The sequence below is a fragment of the Cardiocondyla obscurior genome, linkage group LG01 (genome assembly GCF_019399895.1).
Source record: "Cardiocondyla obscurior isolate alpha-2009 linkage group LG01, Cobs3.1, whole genome shotgun sequence".
Taxonomy (NCBI): Eukaryota; Metazoa; Arthropoda; class Insecta; order Hymenoptera; family Formicidae; genus Cardiocondyla; species Cardiocondyla obscurior.
The window spans coordinates 11,279,033-11,300,347 of NC_091864.1; the positions used below are offsets into that span (position 1 = coordinate 11,279,033).

General features: G+C 38.1%; 2 protein-coding genes across 6 annotated transcripts in view; one reads left to right on the forward strand and one right to left on the reverse strand.

The window, feature by feature from the left end:
- The window catches only part of LOC139101816 (uncharacterized protein DDB_G0280205-like), a 59,608-nt gene that overhangs the window by 21,134 nt on the left and 17,159 nt on the right, over window positions 1-21,315 (reverse strand). The window lies entirely within an intron of this gene.
- Window positions 6,811-12,297, forward strand: LOC139101900 (uncharacterized). The gene is made up of 10 exons (XM_070655416.1): window positions 6,811-9,270; window positions 9,601-9,654; window positions 9,770-10,045; window positions 10,197-10,265; window positions 10,342-10,407; window positions 10,480-10,599; window positions 10,696-10,755; window positions 10,846-10,914; window positions 11,025-11,270; window positions 11,357-12,297. Exons 1-10 carry the CDS (start codon window positions 7,882-7,884, stop codon window positions 11,693-11,695), a joined length of 2,688 nt encoding a protein of 895 aa, XP_070511517.1. The 5' UTR covers window positions 6,811-7,881; the 3' UTR covers window positions 11,696-12,297.

A 21,315-nucleotide genomic window follows, 5' to 3' on the forward strand; every position in this document is an offset into this window, starting at 1 on the left:
CAGACTTTTTGTCTGTACCTATCGTTTATTTGCCTGCGAAATTACTTACTTCCCATCGAATAGATACTGCCGACATTAAACAAACTGATAATTACAATTACGTATATAAGATACCATGTCTGCAACAATATACGTGCAATTACGCAAAATCGCAAAAAAAGTTAGTCATTAATTTAATCTTATCTACTTATTGCCTATTACTTCTTCCTACTGACTCCCTTTTTTTTTTTTTTTCTTTAAATGATAGAAATCAACGATAGACATTTGACCATTGCGCCTATCACTATGCTCTGTTTAACAAACGTGAAATTCGTCTTACTCCATTTTTCATCAACGAAGCTGTTTAGTAATTGGACACGTGTGAATTTGAATTGCAAAAATGCGCATTTTCGATGTGCTTCGTTTAACAAAAAGAATATCTCCGTTCCAAAGTGTTCCTGTTTGCTCTACTCTAAATATTTCTTTAATATAAAATTTTATACAAAATCAAATTAAATTAATATTCATAAATGAAAGCTTCCGTTATATCACGCGGTTGCGTCAAATTGTATAAAGTAATTCATGCCGCACACTAGACAAAAGTAAAAGAGTGAAACTTTCTGTATTGTAATATATCTTTCACGTGTCATTGTCGTAACGAGATAGCAGTATTAAATGCGTATAACATAAGTCTTTTTTATGTATATATTCGAAATTACAGCATTACGACCACTTTCTCCTAAGTTTAATCGTAAAATTAAAAAGGCATAGAAAAAGTTAACCATTCGAGCACGTGCATTGCCAGGTAAACTTGATCATTCAATTCTTAAATTATTAATATACTTATTTCGCGTGCTTAATTTCGTATAGTGTTTCGTACGTTGTTTTCGCTAAAATTCCAAGATCCGGTTATCTAGATAAAAAAAAAAAAATTTAAGTAATTTTTATTTCGTTTGAAGCGTTCGTTCGAATTACACCCTTCATATAAGGAGTAATTAATTGGATAACATCTAACGAATTTCGTAATGGCTCATCTAACGGTGTTACCCAAAGTACTGCCGGAGTGCGTAGCGAAACCCGAAGTTCGAAACTTAAACTTTCCGCAAAAATAAAATCGAAAGCGATACGGGCATGTGTTTATGTTGCGTGCATCTATGTTTTCACTGGTTACAAAAGACCGTAAGGTGCAAACTACAATATATAATTAAATGTTACTGCGGAAATGTAACTGTTAGACATGCCCGAAGTCTGTAACCATTAAAAAAAAAAAAATATTACCTGGCATCGGAACTCAAGTTTTTTTATTTTCAAATAATTGCGTCATGCCTAATTCAACTCCTTACAGTGTTGAATAATTTCAATATGGTTAATTTTCCCATAAAATTTATCGATATTATACCATTATTTAGTTCCCCGATTGTGTACTTATTAAATCGCTTTACCAACATAGCAATTTTCCGTTGTTCTAAGAATTGCGAGTGTTTGTCGACGGCTTGATTTTCCTCTCTCTTTCCCTCTTTCTCGGCGTTTCCGTTACTTGTCAGTAAATTGGAATGACAGCAAAAAAAAAAGAAAAAAAAAAGACAAGTGAAATAATAATTTTTCCTTTATGACGAAAGAAGACAATTGTCTCGAATACATATTTAATAACATTATTGCTTCATACGTTGTGTACATGCGAATGTATATGTGTAACACACACGTAATTAATTATTTATTAATTATAAAATAAAGTAATGATTACAAAGCAAGAAATTAGCAAATAATGCAATTTTCATAGAAGTCCACGTCTCAATAATAAATTTTTATTTTCCTTTATTTACAATTATTTATTCCAAGAGAAATTAATTTTTATTTTGCCAAATTAATAGTTCCTGTAAGATATAATGCGATCATACTTCCGATATCGATGTAACTTATGCGTAACGCCGGAACTTGAAGAGACCGAACGCATACCTACGGCCTATCCGCTGAATTATACTTGGACTAAATAATGATAAAGAAAATCAGCAAACAAAACGATAATGTCCATGTAACCATTCTGTGTCGGTGCTTTTTACTTTTCGAAAGTGTTACGTAAAATGAGACCCGGAAGAAAAAAAATTTATAATCGAAAAAAAAAAAAAAAAAAAGAATAAAACATTATAATCACAAAGTTTTCATGCAAATAAGAAATACTAAAAATAATCACATACTAATTAGTTCGTACATAATTTAAATTATACGCTAGGATTGTATTTAGTATGCGAGTTATAGAAACTATAATATCGAGCAGTAATGTTGCAACAAACTTTTAGTACCGTTTTTCTTTTACACTTGTCTTTTTTATATTAGAGATTTTAGATTAATATGGGATATTAATTACTAGCGTAAATATCGCTATCGCTATCTTCATCGCGCATCTGTTATTCGCGTATAAAAATCATATTTTCGCACGTTACAATATATATATATATATATATATATCTACGAAGGCGATCGTAGGTCGAAAGAAACGAAGCGATGATTTCTCGTTACTATTCCGAATGTTTCTAGGGAGGCCAAGGCCCTCGTTCTTTCAAAACCGCGCTCACTTTTGTGCATCACCTTGTGAGTCATTTTTATATTTCTTTCTCACTCAAGCACACTCGTTTGATCGTTTTCGATAGTCTCGATTATACCTGGATCAAACACCATATGTGTTTCGACATAAACGACTTAATTAATTTTTATTAATTTAAAAACATTTGGCTTATTTGAATAAGTTTTTTTTTTAAAAAAAGAACGATCATCAAGCAGCCAGTTTAAATGTAAGATACTTCGACCATTCTACAAGTCCGATTATATTATTATTACATTCTTCAGTAAGTGCCGCAGATAAATATCTGTAATCTTGCGAAAAGGAAACTTTTAACACTGAAGGTATATGAATATTTTGTAGCCATAATTACTCTCTTTAAGTAACAGCTAGCGCTAGATGTAACGGAATATGCGACAATTTCTTCAATGACGCGAGGAATTTAAAGCATCGCTCTTGTTACGTTGTCTCGTTATGACTGTCGAGAATTAATTGCGATCGGAAAGGCTCTCACGTCCCCTTCATTATTTCACGAAATCGCACGTTTCACCTTTCGCGCGCAGTCCCACGAGCGCGTTTATGATATTTTTGATTGTTGGTCCGGAAACGGATTCTCCCGTCACCAGTGAAAGTACGATGTAGCATGATTTTGTTCTCTGCGAACCGGAGATTGTGGCGGCGGGTAATTCCGAGCTTAGCACAATCAAGCGCAGCTTCGCGGCGTGTTTCACAAATCGTTTAACAAATGCGAACATACGAATGATAATGGATTCAGCTTCTTTCTCTTTTTCTTCCCACGTTGCAAAATGAGAAATTTTTTTTTCTTTCTCACGTTACAAGCATACCTTTTATTAAATTAATAAAATAGTATAATCTACTTTGTTATTGTATATAAATTAAAAATTCGAAAAGAAAGAAGTTTTCAACTCCAGTCGACGTTCGATACATATCTATCCGTGCGTTAAAATAAAAAAATAAAAAAAATTATATAGTTTGCATACAATAAGTTATTGCATTTCGATCTAAGCCGATTTAATTCATACCGCTACAATATTTTTTCCGGCCCTTTTATCGCGCTTATCATTTATCTCTTACAGTCAAAGTAGCACACGTTTAGTCATTCAAGTACTTGTTTATATAACGGCTACACCGTCGACCGAAAGAATAGTTTGTAGCGCGAATGTTGTTAACCTTGCCGTCACTAGGATTTGCATGAAAGCGTTCAATCGCGGGCCTGGGGTTCACATGCAACCGCGTTTCTGTGTGCTACTTGATTGCATCTAAAATACAAGTTTCACGCATTATACGCGACACGCGCTCGATGTTAGGTGCCGGCTCAGGAATTTTTTATCCTACAGGGTAAAAGTGAAAATGATCATTGATTGGCACATTCAGCGGTGCAAAGGTTTCTCTCGCGAGCGGATGTTTCGAAGCTCTTACCGTTCGTTCGATCCCGCGAATCGATTACGCCGTATTTGCGAAAGGGTGAAGAGAGCGGTCATTGAGCTTTGCGGTTTTTCACCTGTGTTACCGCAAGAATCGTTTATTGCTGAAATAAGTAATGAGCCCGGCCCGATTACACGATGTTTGCAGCAAAGTGAAATTAAGTGCCGCCGATCTACTTTTCGTCAGTTCACTTGGCTGGCATAATAGCTGGGAATGGCGGTTGTTCGGGGATTAAAACAAACCAGGTTGCTTGATTTTATTTCAAAACTTTTGACGTCATCGAAGCGTACGCGACAAACATGGGTGCCATTTAAATATGATGCCGTAATGTAATCTACACGTATGTGAATTTACACACGTGTTACGCACACCAACAGACATATACTTATGTCAGTCATATTTCTTATTGCTAGTCATAAAAATGTTTCGCGTGTGCACACACGGTTTCTAAAAACATGTTGATTTTGCATTTGTATCAATTAAAATTAATTTATCGGAGCATAACTATCAGCCTTAGTAACTTTATACTAATACTAGTGTGCTTGATTACCATAAATAATTATTTCTAACTTTTCGGGAGGATACATTTAGCTTGCGAAATAGAAAACGACAAAAGTGATTTTTAAATGGCACGTAACTCGCGAATAAATATTTTAACATAAAATTAAGTAAAGGTCACAAAGCAAGCCAGTGCTTTTCAGAGATAGAAAGACGTCGATGAACTTGAAATCATTGAATGACGACGACGATTTTACCGACAGCCACCTTATTAAGCCAAGGCTGTGAAACAGAGACTTCGATTAGCGCTAAGGCTTTAGTGAACGTTCGCCAGACGGAGACACTTTTATCTACATCAATAATATATTTATATTTTAATTGCTATCGGCAATTTTTAATGATATATTTCTAACATTCTTTTTCTTTTTTTATTATTTTATTGGTACGCTCATAAAGCAACACGACGCTGGAAGAAAAGACAATTACTTTCTGTAAGCCGAATCGTATCCAAACGTTGTACTTAATAAACAATAAGTGTTTTATTAAATTAAATCGCTACTAAAATTCTCAACAGGTCTGAGAACCTTTCACTTATTTTAACCGGTGGTTCAGACGGCGAAACGCATCGAAAGCACAGCGATGCGCATTGATCGAGAGTCAAGATCAATCTGATTGTAGTCCTCGCAAAGTAGACTAAGTCGCAGCGTTCGATGGAGAATGAAAGGTAGATTGGCAGCTAATGACGACGGTGATAAGTTCACGCAGATTTCATGGAAAAACCAGTTTTTGCCTTATCGCTGGCTAATTCGACTTCCTTTCCGACTGGCGATTGACTTTTATCTTTTCCTAAGCTTTATTTTTTTTTTCTTGACTTACTAGTAGTTTACAACCGACTATAAAAGCAAGATATATCACACAAAAACAAAGTCTTTTTTCCCTTTTTCTTTTTTTTTTCTTTGAAATACAGATGTTTGCGAAATTATAATTTAATGTAAGAAAAATGCAAGTTATACTAAATGATAATTTTTGATTTAGATATATGTCATGTTTACGTTTCTAATGGATTTGCTCGGTTACGTTTTAAAAGCCTATTTCTCTTTTCTCCACAGTTGCAAAAATTGTTTTGCCGGGTTTAGGCGGAAGAGCTCGTTGCAAAGACGACGTTGCGAATCGCACAAGTCGGTTCGACAACACACTGACCGTGCGTTTGTGCAATGGAAAGTTTATCGGACTCTAGAATTTTTTTTTTTTTTCCGCATTGACTTTATAGCGCTCGATTGAACAACATCGAGTTGTGCATCGTGCTCTGCCATTAGCGTATCATAGTTATTTAAATATTACTAGGAACTATCGGAGACAAAAATTTTATAATTAGTACAATTTATCGAAATTATACATGTATATTTTTACTTTAATAGTAGATATGTACAAACATATATTATTATCCTTGCAAATGTATTTATGTCAAAAGATTATTCCGAATTTCTTTTCGGGGCTTTTTCTTTTTCTTTCGGGTATCGCATTCAATTGTGGCCAAATTACAGATTATGATACGTGGAGATCTTTCTTCGAAAAAGTGAAAGGTTGTCGAATTCATAACTGGATAACCTCATAACCGAATAAAACATTCTGAATTAACATTTAATATTTATTTATTTCTTTTTAGCATTATTCATTTTTGCGTTTTATAAATAATTGCTTATCAAGAGAAGCAACCATGACAGCTGTTTAATTTCTTAATTTATTCATTAATTTATATTCGGTCAAAATCACCTAAATCTCGTATTGAAAATATTTATAAATTCAGTTTTAACATTTTCGGAATGTTTCGATGTTTAACAAATTTATTGAAAATAAATTATTCACAGCAATTAAAAATAAATTATAAAATGTCACAACTAATCGTACTATTTAATCTAATTATTTAAAGACGACGTTGTTAAACAGAATTCTTCGATTCAGGTCTACGGCAAATTCTATCCTGCATACCTTAAGCTAAATCAGCCACTTTCAACACAGCTCGGTCGTGAGAGCTGTCATTAGCGTGAGCGGGTGTGAACGCGTCCTTGCTTTGTACTTGCGAGAAACAGGATGCCATCGCTCATTACAAAGACTTGTTTTCATTGTTACCGGTTAGAACCCCCAAGATCACGTTCACGGTCGCGGCCAAGATAAATCTCTGCTTTACTGTTACAGTTTTACTCGAACCGATTCCGCTCCGTAAGAAATGCACTTGCAACGGAGGAATGTAATTCTCTCACAAGATCAAAGATAAATCTTAAGCCTTATATATTATTGTTTCCCAAAACGACGAATAAAGCCGACGAAATTAAAACTGCATTTCAAAGAATCGCTTTGACGAGCTCTCGTTGCGAACGTAACGCAATTTCTAACGTTAGAAGATTATTGAATGATCGGTCTGAAGTTCCGTCTAGTTTAACAATTGGTTTAATAAAGCAGAGTATTACGAAGCGTTCGATATCGACGACGTTTCCACACCCGGAAGGAGAAGAGGCGCCCATACGGTGAACTCGTTTTGACGATGGTTTACGCGCAATCGTCTAACCGCGCGGCAATCAACGTCCACTCGTCATCGTCGTCATCTAACGTAATTCCCATTTACCGGAGCTCCAGAAAATAAGTAATTTCGTCATTTAGAACGTTACAAAATTGCCGCGCGTTCCCTCTACAAGATTAGGTGCTCAGGTCCCTTACGAAATGTCACTCCCGTCTGTCATCACGTGCGTTTCGCATTACATACTCGCCCGGCTGTGCGCGTAATTATCTAAACGCTGGAGAGAGGAAGACCTCATCGGTGGAAACGCAACGACGGAAGTGAGCGCGACCGCCCCCGTCTCGGCGTACTATGATTAGCGAAGCCGATATCCCGATGGTGCATGGAAAAAAGTGCATGCTTCCGCGATCAGGGAAAAACAGACCGCCGATTAGGCCCAGCCTATAAAGCTACCATTTTCCTATTCAACTGTCCAGTTCTACAAGTACGATCCTCGTGTCTTCCTTCAAAAAATACTGTGCGTCTAGTTCCTTTCGGCAAGCTGTCTCAACCGAATTAATCTGACACGTAAATTGTAATTAATAGACGCGTTGTCTTTGCATCCATTTGTGACAGTGAGTGCTGCAGTGCGCGATTAAAAAGTACAAGTGAGCTATTATTTAAAAAGTTAAATAATTAATTCAGCTTTGATTTAAGACATGTATCACTGAGTTTGTCGAACATATTTGCCAGAACTTGTCGAAGACGTAAAGAATTATAAAGAGAGGAAATATGATTTTAATTTCGATCGAGCGTTATGGTATCGCAAACGTCCGTTAATTGCGCCGAAACCTCCAAAGCGTTCGAATGAAATAATAACTTCTGAAGCAGAAATACCGATTTCAAAATGTTCCTTATACTCTCGAGGATACTATCTCGTCCGAATTGTATTCTAGTTTTGATGATATTCAATCTTGCCTCATCTGCGCCATTAAAATCTCAGAAACAAATCGGCCAAGGTTTCTCGAGCTTGCCAAAAATCTTAGAGATTCAGCTGCCACTCAAGATCGCTTCGAAAGAGGACTTGGTAGCCTGGTCTAAATACGTGTCGAGTTTGGTGGCATCGAAGATAAATACATCGAATTTAAAGAGCTCGCCGTCGGCCGAGAAACAAATTCCATTTATAAGCAATACGGGATTAAAGTCGAATGAGGCGTTGAAAAAAGCACCGCTTAACGAGAAACGGCTGAATTATCCGGCGCGAAGGCTCAAGGAACCTCCCGTACAAAAAGCGGACGATATGGTGGTTGCTTATCCCTTGCCAATGGGAGCGATGAAACCGACAGCGTCCAGTCGGCAAGACCCCTCTAGCCTTCCCACGTCAAGTTTCAATGGGCCGGCCGATTTCGGACAATACCCGGACTATAACCTCGGGATTCCCTACCAGCAAGGTGAAATTGACTTTGGGAATTTTGACATCTTAACGCAGCCACCTTCCAACACGTATCTACCGGTGTCAAGTCCAATTGACATCACCAAGCCGCATTTAAATGACGATAAAAATACCTCCGACTTCGAGGAACCGGCGAAACTTCAAACTGTGAAAGATTCATTAAATCTTAAGACACACAATAACGAATACGAGCAAGCATTGCCGATCGCCGCGAATAACGGCTTAGCTGGGCTGAATTTTTCGTATACGGGTGAACCTTTGTTGTCTTTTCCATTTCAAGCGGTGATCACGGTCTCTAAAGAACCGCCAGGTGCGATGGTCACAAAAAATCAGCCGACAGATTATACCGCGCTTGAAGATATTCCCAGTGATTTGTTGTCATTCTTCGATCAAAATTACACGCTTATGAACGAATCTGGACAAGTAAACGTCGTCTTTAATGATTTTATCACAGACACGAGTGAAACGAAAGCACAGGAAAACGTAAAGAAAGAGAAAGAAAAAAAAAAGGAACAGAACGTGCGCGAGCAGAAAAAGCAAAGCCAGAAGAGCCAAAGTCAGAAGAAACAAAGTCAGAAAAGTCAAAGTCAGAAAGTTCAAAGTCAGAAAAATCAAAGTAAAAAAATTCAAAGTCAGAAAAATCAAAATCAAAAGAAAGCGAAAAGTTCAAACAAGCAAAAGTCGTCCATAAAACGACAGTCGTCTGTACTCGGGGATCTGTTGAGGACTTTGGGCATTCTGCGGAAACTGCCGAAAAATACCACCGAGATTAATGTCGCGACCCCTGTACTTTCCATCTTGAAAGGTACGAATTCCCAGAAGATACAAGTGTCCTTCGACGAGGTGAGTAGATCGCAGGCAAAGTAGGTTTATACATAAATCAATTTACATAATCTGTCTTTAGGCAAACTATCGTAAATTATTTATAATGTAAAAAAGGGCGATTTATGAGTAATAAAAAATGATAAATCTTTTAAACTCAAAAAGAAAAAAAAAATACTTTGCTGTATTTATAGAATAGCATTAAATTCGTATAAATTGCCGCAATAATAATGCAATTTTATTATTACGTCATGCACAAACGTAATTGAAATGTAGCGATAAATTAAATTGCTCATTAATAAAATGTTATTACAATAAAATACGTGAAATAAAAATACTTATTCGTTTTAGACGCCGCCAAATCGTGAAAGGCGCAATGAAACGTTTCTGGCACAGCAACTGGAAGTATGCAGCTTATATATTTTTATTTGTTATAAAAATATATGTTTCATGATTATTTTTCTTTCTCTCTCTTTGTCCTTCTTACTTTTATATTATTATAATTTGAAATATTACATAGGAGGATGATAATAATGATGATGATGATGAGAACGGCAATGGCGAGAACGGCAATGACGAGAACGGCAATGACGAGAACGACAATGATGAGAACGACAATGATGAAAATGGGAATGGCGATAATGAGAACGACGAGGACGATGATGATGGGAATGAACCGCAAATAGAAGCGCAAGAAGAAGACGAGGACGATGAGGAAGAAGAAGAGGGTGGATCTATACAAGCTCTGATCGAATTATTGCCGTTGGCCGCGCCGATTCTTGAAGAACTCAGTGATGTAAGACACCGCGTCGACAATTTATACGAAGTGCATTAGTAGCTTGTGAATTTTCTATATCTATGTTTCTAATTGCACAAAACGTTATATCGCAATAGCACGTTAAAAGTGAAGTGAGCATGAAAAACAGAAAGCTGTCGTTATATTTTAGCCGGAGTCCGACGTCGATATAGTAGAAGTAATTCAAGGTGCAATTCCTCTTCTTGAAGGGCTCTCTGACGTAAGCACGATATACCAATCTCATCTCCAAATAATTCTATTTATTATATAATATTAGGATACTTGTTCCTTTCTAGCCAGAGGAAGAAGGAGGTGTTGATCTTCCATCAGTCCTACTGCCGCTCTCCCAAAAGATCAGCGGGGTAAATAAATTGATATTTAACGAGTATTAATTTTTAAAGTTTACTCCCTAAACGCGAAAATAATTTTTTCAGGGTCCAGAAGGACAGAGCGATTCTGGCGCAATTTTAGGTCCTATCATTCAATTAATAGCACCGTTGATCGGGCCTCTTTCGGGTCCCCTCCTCGGGCCATTGAGTCGCAGCAGTAGTGGCGTAAGAATATTATTTTATAACATTATTTGATAGTAAATTGTAATACGTAAATAGAGAAATAGATAAAAAATAATAAAATGTTAATGTAACTTTCAGCCGGCCGGCTCGCAGGGATCGACTTCTATATTTACAGCATCAGCTGGTCCTTTAAGCAAGGTATTTTATATTTTAATAAATATTTTTAGGCCATATAATATGCAATTGTAATTTTGCGTTATTGCTTATTTGTACTCTTGTGGATTTTAGCCGCAGGGACCATACGGGCAATCAGTGTTATCGAGTCTTATCGCCAGTATTACCTCCAAACTGAGTAAAGTATGAATCATGAAATCATTTTTTACATGAATATTTACTGACTTATTAATTTTTTTTATTTTTTAAAACTAAATATGTATTTTTATTTTCCTGCTATTTTCAAATTTTAGGAATCTGCCGCTTCGGCAGACGAATCAGACGTGAAGTCTCTAGTAAGCTCGATTGTGTCGGGCGTACTTGCTGGTGCCAGTGCTGGTTCCAGTGGTCACAAAAATCGTTACGGTCACAGCCAATATGGCCAGAATAATTACAATGCTAACGCCGGATATGGTCAAAGTAATCCAAGTAGTTACAATGGCAACAAAGATACGTATCATTCGTCTACATCTTACGGTTCCTACGGCCCTCCTCCGCCTGTAAGCAATTTTTCCTTTCCACTTTTTTTTTACAAGCACAGTTTTTAAAGTGGACAATAATAGCATCTTTGGATCGATTTTCACAGCAAATGCAGGAGGGTAGCTCCGCCGAAGCGCTTCTTGAACCGTTTAAAGAGGCCTTTGGCGCTTTTCTGAAGCTATCCGGCACGTCGTCGACTTCCAGCGCAACTCTATCTGGTGGATCGTCGAGTACTAGCACGGGTCTATCGACCAGCTCCTCGCAATCGTCAGAAAAACCAGCAACTCCTACGTACGGTCCACCCACAAGCCCACCTTATTCAGCGCCGTCGCCACCGCCGCCGAGTCCTTCTTACAATTCTTACGCTTCACCTCCATCTACGAATTCTCCTTACGTGTCATTCACACGGAGACAAATCGCGCGGCAGCAAATAAAGAATTTTTGAATCACACATTTCCTCTGCAGTCTATTATTTCATTGATTTTTTACGCATTGTATCTACAACGAAGAGATCATTTTTTAATCTTTTTTTCTTTTTACACGAAATCTCTTTGGAAAGATTTTGTTCGTCACAGAACAAAGTTGCGGCTGTGGAATCGACTCGTGACCCCTTTGATAAATCCTAATGATTATTTTGTAATAACAAACGCATTAAAACCGAAGGCACGTAGGTATACCAGCTTTTGTGTAATAATCGCAGGATAATTTAGCCACACAAGGACAAACATCACGTCATTACTGCTAACTTTCGTTTTCGCCTCATTTAAATTGTCATTTCCTGTAAGCAATCTTGTGGGTAAATTGAATAATTCCGCGCAACGTATGCGAGCACACCGCTACTTTTGAAACAATTAAAAATCGAGAGCATTGATTTTAAACTATATATGTGATTATTAATAATATACGTGTAAATAAAATACAATATATTTATTTTTATAGATTAACCGTCGATCATAATTAATTGCAATTATTTTTTAAATTATTGTTAATAATTATAATTGTTACTAAATAACTCAGATTAAATTAAAAAAAAAAAAAAAAAAACAATGATTAATGCATCCTTTTTAATTATGACGGTGTACGACATATACTTATGATGCATTTAGCGAGAAGGAAGCGATAACTCTTCTGTGCAAAAAGATACCTTATATTTCATACGTGCATTTCATTCGGCGTACGGTATGTGACGGCATGTAAAACTATACTTAAAAAATTGATTGCTCGCATGCGCAGCACTTATGCATTACCCGGATCTATCGCGTATCCGGGTGTATGCACGTCCGGGACGTACATGCAAGACCCGAACCCCGGAAGAAGCAAACAAATGGAGCGCCTCGCATTCATGGATGTAGACAATTTTCCTTACGTATCTCATTTTTATATTTTGTAACACTGTAAAACAAAGTGGCTTGCACGCGTAATAAAAAAAAATAAAAAAAAACTGGATCAAATCTGAGCAAAACGACATGTAATCGACGAAATTATACCGATAGACTACGACGAGCGTCTAAGCATGTTAAATGCACCTGTTCCGGACATATGATACATGATGAGTTACGTGATTGTCTCTAAGCGACGCTTTTAATGATTTGTTTTATTCAACTAGGAAGTGACGTATATATCTCGTATTTTTTGTCCCTTTCACATCGTTGACACGATCGTTGGATCAACGACGTTGATTACGATCGAGGCAATAATCCCGGCGAACTCCGCGAGCGGCATAAGCCGCATATTGTAGCGGTCAGTTTCGAGAAGGCATCAATCTTCGAAATTTACTCCGTACCGTATAAAAGGTCTGTCGAAACTGGCAATTTGCATAGCGCGAGACACTTTCAATGAGACGTTTTGCGACATTAGAACGCGGTTTCTCCGGAATCGCTATCTCGTTCTCGCCTGTATTTTCCTAACTCGATCCCCGTCACGTCTAAACCTAGTCGGCAGGTCAAACGTCTTTTGGCATTATTACAAATTGACAGGTTGTCGTGATTTCGTAAACCAGCATTTTGTGCTCTCATTTATTCACCCGTTCCTCTTTACACCTCTCGTGAACGCGTCGCTTTAAATCTCTTTAACGGCTTGAACGGATCGGGAAATATCGTGCAAAACTTATTTTAATGGCTCGTGAAATATCACAAAGGGCACGTCGCGGGTCGATCACCAGGCGGAAATATACGTTCGTAATATTGCGTAAATACCGATTTAATTGCCCGCAGCAACAAATCGACACTTAACTTTTTCGAGCAGCCGGTGAAAGTCTCCGCGATACTAAAATCCTTTACTCATCTTTCAAAAGATCCGGCCTTTGTCCCTCAAATCAACCTCTCGACCAATCTTAAAAGCTGACACGCTTCGGACATGGATTTCGAAACATTTTTTGTCCGCGTAGATTCGCATTTACATCACGCAATAGTCGCATAAACTTTACTAATCGATGCGTCTGCATACGACGATTTCACTTTGATACCAGCGGTATGTAAATGATAAAACGCAAGATCTGACCAAAGTCGTTATGTCAACGGAAGTGAAAATTCTTAATCAGCCGCATTTGTTTCCTGAATATTACGTGTGTCGCCAAATTATTTTAAAAAGCTGTAAACAGGAAGATGCGATTAATTCTCGAAGAAAAATAACGATAATAAATTGGCAATTATATATAAATTAATGTCACGTCATATTACGTCTTCCAATAATAAATAAATTTTGCTTCTTTTATGATAATGTCACATCTATTATCAATAAAACGCCTAAGATCATTTGCTTAAGATCTATAAGATTGTGAATAAAAAATAACGCCATATGCAAATTGATTCAAATTCATGCGGTAATTTAGAACCCAAGTACATGATAATTAATGAGAAAACAAAATTACGTTAACTCTTACGACGTTGCATCTCATTTCGTCAAGTTCTCGCTAAGTTCAAAAAAAAAAATCGCATCGCATTGATCTTTTTGATTGCTGTTTCGAGTGAAAGCACGTTTCACTTCATCTGACCTATGAATCCTTTCAGGATTACACGGAAGATTATTCTCTTCCGGCAATGCCAAGGCGCCAGGGTTGTCGTAGTATTTCTTCGACGCAACGGCAGTGCGATTGTAACATTGACAAACTGACCATAAAAAGATTTTTGCTCTCAACGGAGAAAACAACTTTAAAAAAAAAAAAAAACAACTGCAATTTGTAACATAATGATTAAGGAAAAAACCAAAAGACAAATTTAAATAAATGTTAATTTTTAACAAAAGATGCAAAGAAATATTGTAAAAAGGCATAAAGATTTTTTAGCGTTTTGATTCATTAGTTTTCTAAAATGTTTTATACATAAAATTCAGCCTGAAGTTCGTAAAGAAATATCGAAGGCCGTAGCCACTTTCTATCACCAAAGAAAGTGAAACTTTTTGTAGACTCGAGGTCGTTACTTGACCCTCGTAATGCTTAGGAAAGACTGGTAGACATTCCTAGTCGGACGTGCATTCTGATTGTGTAATACTCGACGACGAAATTATAGAGTTATCGTTTAAATTGGGTGAATCGTTTGACCGGTTTAATGTAACATGATAGACATTCGGCTTATTTCGTAAATATTATACATCTTAATTATTGTATTAATTTTAATTATTGTATTAATTTTAATTAGCCGTATTAATTTTACATTTTAACTGTGCAATTGCATAATAAATCTTAAAAGAAATCGCCACGTAGTTTCCATTTCAATGCAATTTCCTTTTCGCAAGTGCAAATAATTAGCTATGAACCGTCAGTTGATAGATGTGGGTCATATTTCTATCGAGTTAAGATTAACCTTACGTCACTGTCGTTTCGCGTATGAAATTAAAACGGGAGCCACTTTCATCTTCGTCATTGCGGGTCGTTGACACGACGTGCGATCGACTAAGCCTGATTAATGCTAGCGGCTATTTATCGGCGATAAAAACTTGCCGTTGCTTTTGTGTCGGTAGACACGTGTTGCTGAATAATTCGCAATAACTGGAACACGGTTTACCGCTTTGGAGAAACGTTGAAATGTTTGTAACAAACATATTAAATGCCCAATTAAGTGGAATAACGTTATATTATATCTTGCATTATAATAAAAAAAATAATAAAAAAAATTAATAAATAAATGCTGAATAGTGCCATTATTCTAAGATTCTGTTCGTTGCTATTAATGAACGTGGTATTTACGCTATTAATTTTCTCTAATCGCGTAATTTGTAGTATCATGATAATTTGCATCGCGGGAGCTTATAGCTTATGAAATGCGTATAATTGTTCATCTAGAGTATGTAGATCGTGTAGAGATCGTGACCTCCATACCGACGACTCTGCGCAAGGCCTCTCGCAGCTCATCTGATCTTTCCCAAGAGTTTCTCAAAGTAGATCACCGTGGTCTAGAATCTTGAGACCATACAAAAAAAAAGAAAAAAAAAAGAAAAAAAGAAGGGTCGGAAAAAATTGTCCCGATATCGGCCAGATTTATTCGGAATCAGATACAAATCGCGGATTTAATTTATATTTAACACTAGCGAAAATATACAAAAATCTGTGAAAAATCTGTGACCAATCTGTACCTTGAGCGATGATTTCTATTCGGTTAATTGCGAGCGATTACGGTGACACTTGACGTGCGACAACTCTCGAAACGGATCACGAAGGAGTCTCGTCACGTCGCGCGAAACAATCAAACGTTTGCGAAACCGTGAACTGGAACAAACAGAGTTAGATGCACCGGGTTGTAAGGGGGCATACCGCCGCGAGATACAGGCGCGTCTCCGCTCGCGCAATTGCACGCGGCGCGATTTCGCCACGTGGAATTGACTTGGCAGTGTCAGCTGTCACGGCTGAAGCGACCCTCCTCGACAATAATTACCGGTGGATCTCGCGGCGCGTCGCGATCTGTTTTGCATCATTTACCGGTTAGTAATTACGTCTATCGGCAAATTATGTAATTTATGTATCCTTATGACCTGCGATAAAGATGTAAATCGCACAGAGCCGCCGTTAATCATATTTTTAATTGTAAGATATTCTTTTATGTAAACGACAAATATTGTATTGTGGCAAATAATGCAGTCAAACGATGCTTTATAGTATTTTTTCGAATGATCACCTTTACGTTTCGCCTGTCGTATAACGATCTCTACATTGATTATCGCAATATTTGTTGACTCGCCGATGTTGCTCAGTAAAAAACCGTGTAGTAGCTACACTCCACGATAATACACGGAACTGAGTCGTGTTCCAGGTGTCGAAGATATGTTAAAATTATCGCCTTAGTTACGAAACAGGTAATATATCCCGCCGATGCATAGATTACGCAAATCCAGTAAATTTCCACAGCGGCATGATGATCTAAATCTAATCGAGAGCTCCTATTATCTCTGTTGCACACTTCGATTACTATCTCCTTATCGCTATTAGCTGCATATCTATTTTTATTGCCGCTCGGTTCTTGCACAAACTAGAAAATGTTTCAAGATTGAATCTCCGTCATGCACTCTCACCTCGCTTAATGCGCGCTCGTTCAAACGCAGTTATGAAATGAACTTCCGGAGCTAGACGCGCGACACGGCTCTCTCTCTCTCTCTCTCTCTCTCTCTCTCTCTCTCTCTCTCTCTCTCTCTCCTCTTCGAGGCGTATTCGTATTATTTAGTGAAAATAGATCTAATCTGCGGCAATTACATAAAAACGTGTGCACCATTGCAACGTTATTGTGTCATTAACCGCAAGAAGATATGCACGCGATCGATCGAGTTTCTTTATCGAGAAAGCCGGACCTGTCGGACAAACGCGACGGCAGACGCATTGCGAGATAGATGAGATCGACTTTTACTCCCGGTTCACGTGAGGACTACATGTCGTGTCCATTATAATAAATTTCTCAGTGCACGCGGTTTGATACGGCCGCGGCGGTGGCGTAGAGAGGAAGTTTCGTAGGCACAGTCGGTCGGAGAAAGTAAAGAACGATATTTATTCGGGTTGCACGACCGGGATTGAACAACGACCGGTCGCGTCATCGAACGCTGGCGAACAAAATGTGCACGCACGGACGACCCGGACACGTGCTACCGCCGTTACATAAAATCCATGAAATAAATTATCGCGGTTTCGCACGTAAAAAAAAAGAAAAAAAAAATTTATCGCATCCACTAAGTACATATCGCGCCATAATGGGACACGTTGTCGACGTATAATATTTTAAAATTAATTGATCCGTAAACGAGGGAAGAGACGTTTCCTGCAACGGCAGATCGAAGTGACACGCGTTTATTAAAAATTGTATAATGCACGAGTGTTGCGTGAGCGCGAGGATACAATCTACTTATTATAATTTGTCCGTTATATCATCTTATTAGCACTTCGCCGGATAGAATAATAAGCGCTCTTCGGGAACATAACGTTTTTACATAACGTTTTTACTTTTCTCTCGGCATTTCACCGCGAGCGTGGCGCGCGACAAAATCCCCGTAAAACGTACTTTCCTCGGGTATTTCCCCGGATGTAACGCGTCCCCGTCATCGGATTCCGAGAAAGACGCCTGCGTCAGAGGCACGAGCGAGATACCATCCTGCTCACGATCCTGTGATCAAAGACCCGGTGTAATTCACACTACCGCGCGGATACCCACTTCCGGTTAATGAGCCAATTGATCCGAGCGATCCTGTTCGTCGGTCTGTCAACGGGGGCTCTGTCGCACGCGCGAGTCACGCGACGCGGAAATCGTCGTAAATCTCCTCGCCCACTTCGTCATCGTCGTTCAGCGTCGCCACGGTGACGCGTTCGTTTTCATGCGGCCAATTTCCCCGTTGCAACTTTCTTCTCGAACAGCAAACGCGTGGCCGCTCCTCGTTCCGCCGGATAGTCGCAGCCGCGTATCAAAGTCCCGATCGATCGGATCGCGCCGCGTGCTACGATCCTCCACGGTCCCGTTTCGGGAGTTTCTCCCGCGACGCGCGCGGTTATCCACCTTCCGCATCGCGATCGATGATCAATAGGACGTTCGCGGTAAAGGTCGCGTGTGATCGATCGTCTGGAGTGATCGCAGGTGACACTGCCGAATGGTGCGCGTCATATACATATCGGTGAGGCTGCGACAGTTTCACCAGCGCATCGTTTGCGGTTTCGAAATTGCGAAATCGAAAGTTGCACGAGAAGAAGGAAGCGACTTCGTGGGACGAAGGTGTCCAGATTCGCGCGGCGGAGGTAAAGGGAAAATAAATTTGTATCAATTCCCGAGAAAGTCATCTGCGGGAGTTATAATTTACGGTTCGCGACTGTGATAATAACGACGTAGTGTTAAGTAATGGACGTGCATCTGAGCGATTTTATCTTTGTTGCTGGCATTAATAATGTTTGCATTAATGTCATCCGCAGCGTTCATTTAAATTCAATTTTGCAAGCGACGCGTTTATTTAATATATTTTAATTTATCGCGTGAGTTTTTCTCGAACAACTGAAGAAACGAATGTAAATTATTCTAATTGATTTGTAAAATGAGTGAAAATTAGAAATCTGGTTACCGACAATCGTACGAATTATTTTTGTAAGGGAAAAGAAATCAAATTTTGCAAGTTAAATACGAAAAAAAGCCGTGCCTTACGCATATTTATTGCGATAAATGTTGTAGATTTATCGTTAATTAAAAAGAATCGCAACAGACGTAATGAGAGAGGCTACATCGCGAAAGTCGACATCAATGTGTGTTCGACTCGTGATCGTAACACCGAATAAATACCCCTGGGACAACTTGTAATTTTTGCCCTGCACTCTCCCGCGAATAAAACGCAGGAGACGATCACAAAATGTCAGGTGGAGGTAAACTGTTACAACATATTAGCATTGCCGCTGAAATATGTACATTGTTGTTGAGCGCGTTTACGTATGGCGCAAGTATACTTTTTCTCATTCGTATGCGACAGCGGACTGGTCGATGCAACATTTAACGCGCGTCTAACGCCTATTATGATATATTGTATCCCGGATCAGACGAGATCCGCAAATAGGATTAATCGCGCGGAGAAAAAAAAAAGAAAGAAAAAAAATTCCGCACACAAGGATATTATCTCCTTTTACCTCTCGGCGATTGTCCCCGTTTGAATCTTTTTTTTTTACAGACTTCTGCCACGTGAATTGCGAAAGACAAATCTAGAAATAAAACTTCGGTGAACGAGAGAGAGACAGAGATAGAAAGAGAGAAAGATCGGCGACGCCGGTTCCGTCGGCTGCACTTCCGGAAAGGCGCCTACGTGATCGATTTAAATGCACTTTTGGGGAACGGGACTTTAAGACACCGCGGGTTTACGTAAGCCGAATTTTATGTGGCTCCGTGGCGAGCGTGAGATTTTCTGCTCCTTTTTTTTACTTTCATCCCGCGAAAGAATTACCGAAGTGCGTCACTCTCTCTTTCATTGGAAAGTCACTCGATGTTTCTTCGGCCGCGGCTGAGATGCCATATCCGTCTGTACGCATATTCGCCACGTGGCGCCACTTCACGAGCTGGTCAGTCTGACCACAAAATAGTCTTACTACTTAGACGCTAATAAAAGCCTAACGCGCAACAGAAATAATTGATTTTTAATTGAACACCTTCGAATGCCCGAGTATCTGCAAATATTCTAGAAAGTTTTATTTTCCTTCTCAACTGTGGCGAATCGCATTTATCAGATAAATAAAATTTTATAATTTAATTCAATATAAATTTGTATACACTATTCTAAAGCTGGGTTATTATCCAATAATTAATTACCGTATTGTTCCAGTCCATTTTTAAAGACCTGATTTCCTCATCGTGCAACGCATATAAATGGCGATTTAAAGTGACGATGAAAGGAATTTATTGAGCAATGGTTGTTTAAAAATGGCGCTTACGGACCTCTGTGTAGAATAATTTATAGCTGTTTTAACACATGGTGTTATGAATATGATGCTAAATACAATTTAAATTTTAATTATTATATAACGCTCAGAAAAAGATATTGCGTGTAACGTAACTAAGTTTAAACGCGATTAAAAACAATATGACAAACGTAACCACAAGTTTTATTGATTACAGTTGTAAATTTTGGTTTTCTTTTTTAATTAAGCAAAAACTGGTTTAGAAGTCATTATTACAAATTATATATACGCAATGTAGATAAGTCCTGGCCTTCTTCTTTTACACGCGATCAAAAAGTGAAAATGTCTGCAGTAAGATACGGAGAGATGGGGCAATGTTAATTAATTATAACGTTATATTTTTCAAAGCACATTCGAAATCGAGCCCGCTATATCTCTTTTAGACTTTACGGTCAAGGTGAAAGAAGAGTTCATCTTTGATCAGCTTTTCGAACCAAGCCAGCGAACGCGTTAATTGCTAACAAAATCTACTGCTTACAACGATAATTAGCGATTGCAAAAATAAAATTAATTAATACGGTGTTAAACTAAGTAAGATGTGATCTACTTAAGTAATTGTTCTGGTTTCCTAATCTCGGCCGGCGGATTATTAAACGTAATTATTTGACGCGGACATCGCGATGCATCATTTCTTTCATCTGCGTGGTTTCACGGCGCGCAATGTATCAGAGATATTTTTGCAACATACGAAATGACGCAGACGAATAGTCCAATTGGGACAAACTTTTTCTTATGCAAATTAAACTCCCTTAATTTGTACGAGACAATTTCCAAATGACTCGAGAAAGTTGGAACGCGCGTAGATCAAACTTTAAAATCACGCAATAATAGCACTAATATGCAAATCGCATACGCAAATTTTCGTACGTATTTATACAACTACACAAACGGGGATTATAATATCAAAGGTGATTTAAATCTTTTTTTTTTTTTTTTTTTAAGCTATTAAGTTTAATTTGTGTTTTGCCGATTATGCATTTTATCTTACTCAGTATCTGCTAAACAATACTAAAAATTATGCAGTTCCCATAATTTATTTGACGTTTCAACAATACTAGGAGTTAAGTGGTTCCCATATTTTTTTAACGTTTTATTTATCTATCTTTTTATCACCTGATGCAAAATGATAAATAGGGAATTCGACAATCATGAATTTCTCATTTATTACTGCC

Excerpts from the sequence above, each read along its gene's own strand:
- LOC139101900 (XM_070655416.1), top strand. The coding sequence starts at position 7,882 with ATGTTCCTTATACTCTCGAGGATACTATCTCGTCCGAATTGTATTCTA. Across the intron at positions 10,266-10,341 it reads TTCTTGAAGGGCTCTCTGAC|CCAGAGGAAGAAGGAGGTGT; the intron begins GTAAGCACGATA and ends GTTCCTTTCTAG. Across the intron at positions 10,915-11,024 it reads TTACCTCCAAACTGAGTAAA|GAATCTGCCGCTTCGGCAGA; the intron begins GTATGAATCATG and ends TTCAAATTTTAG.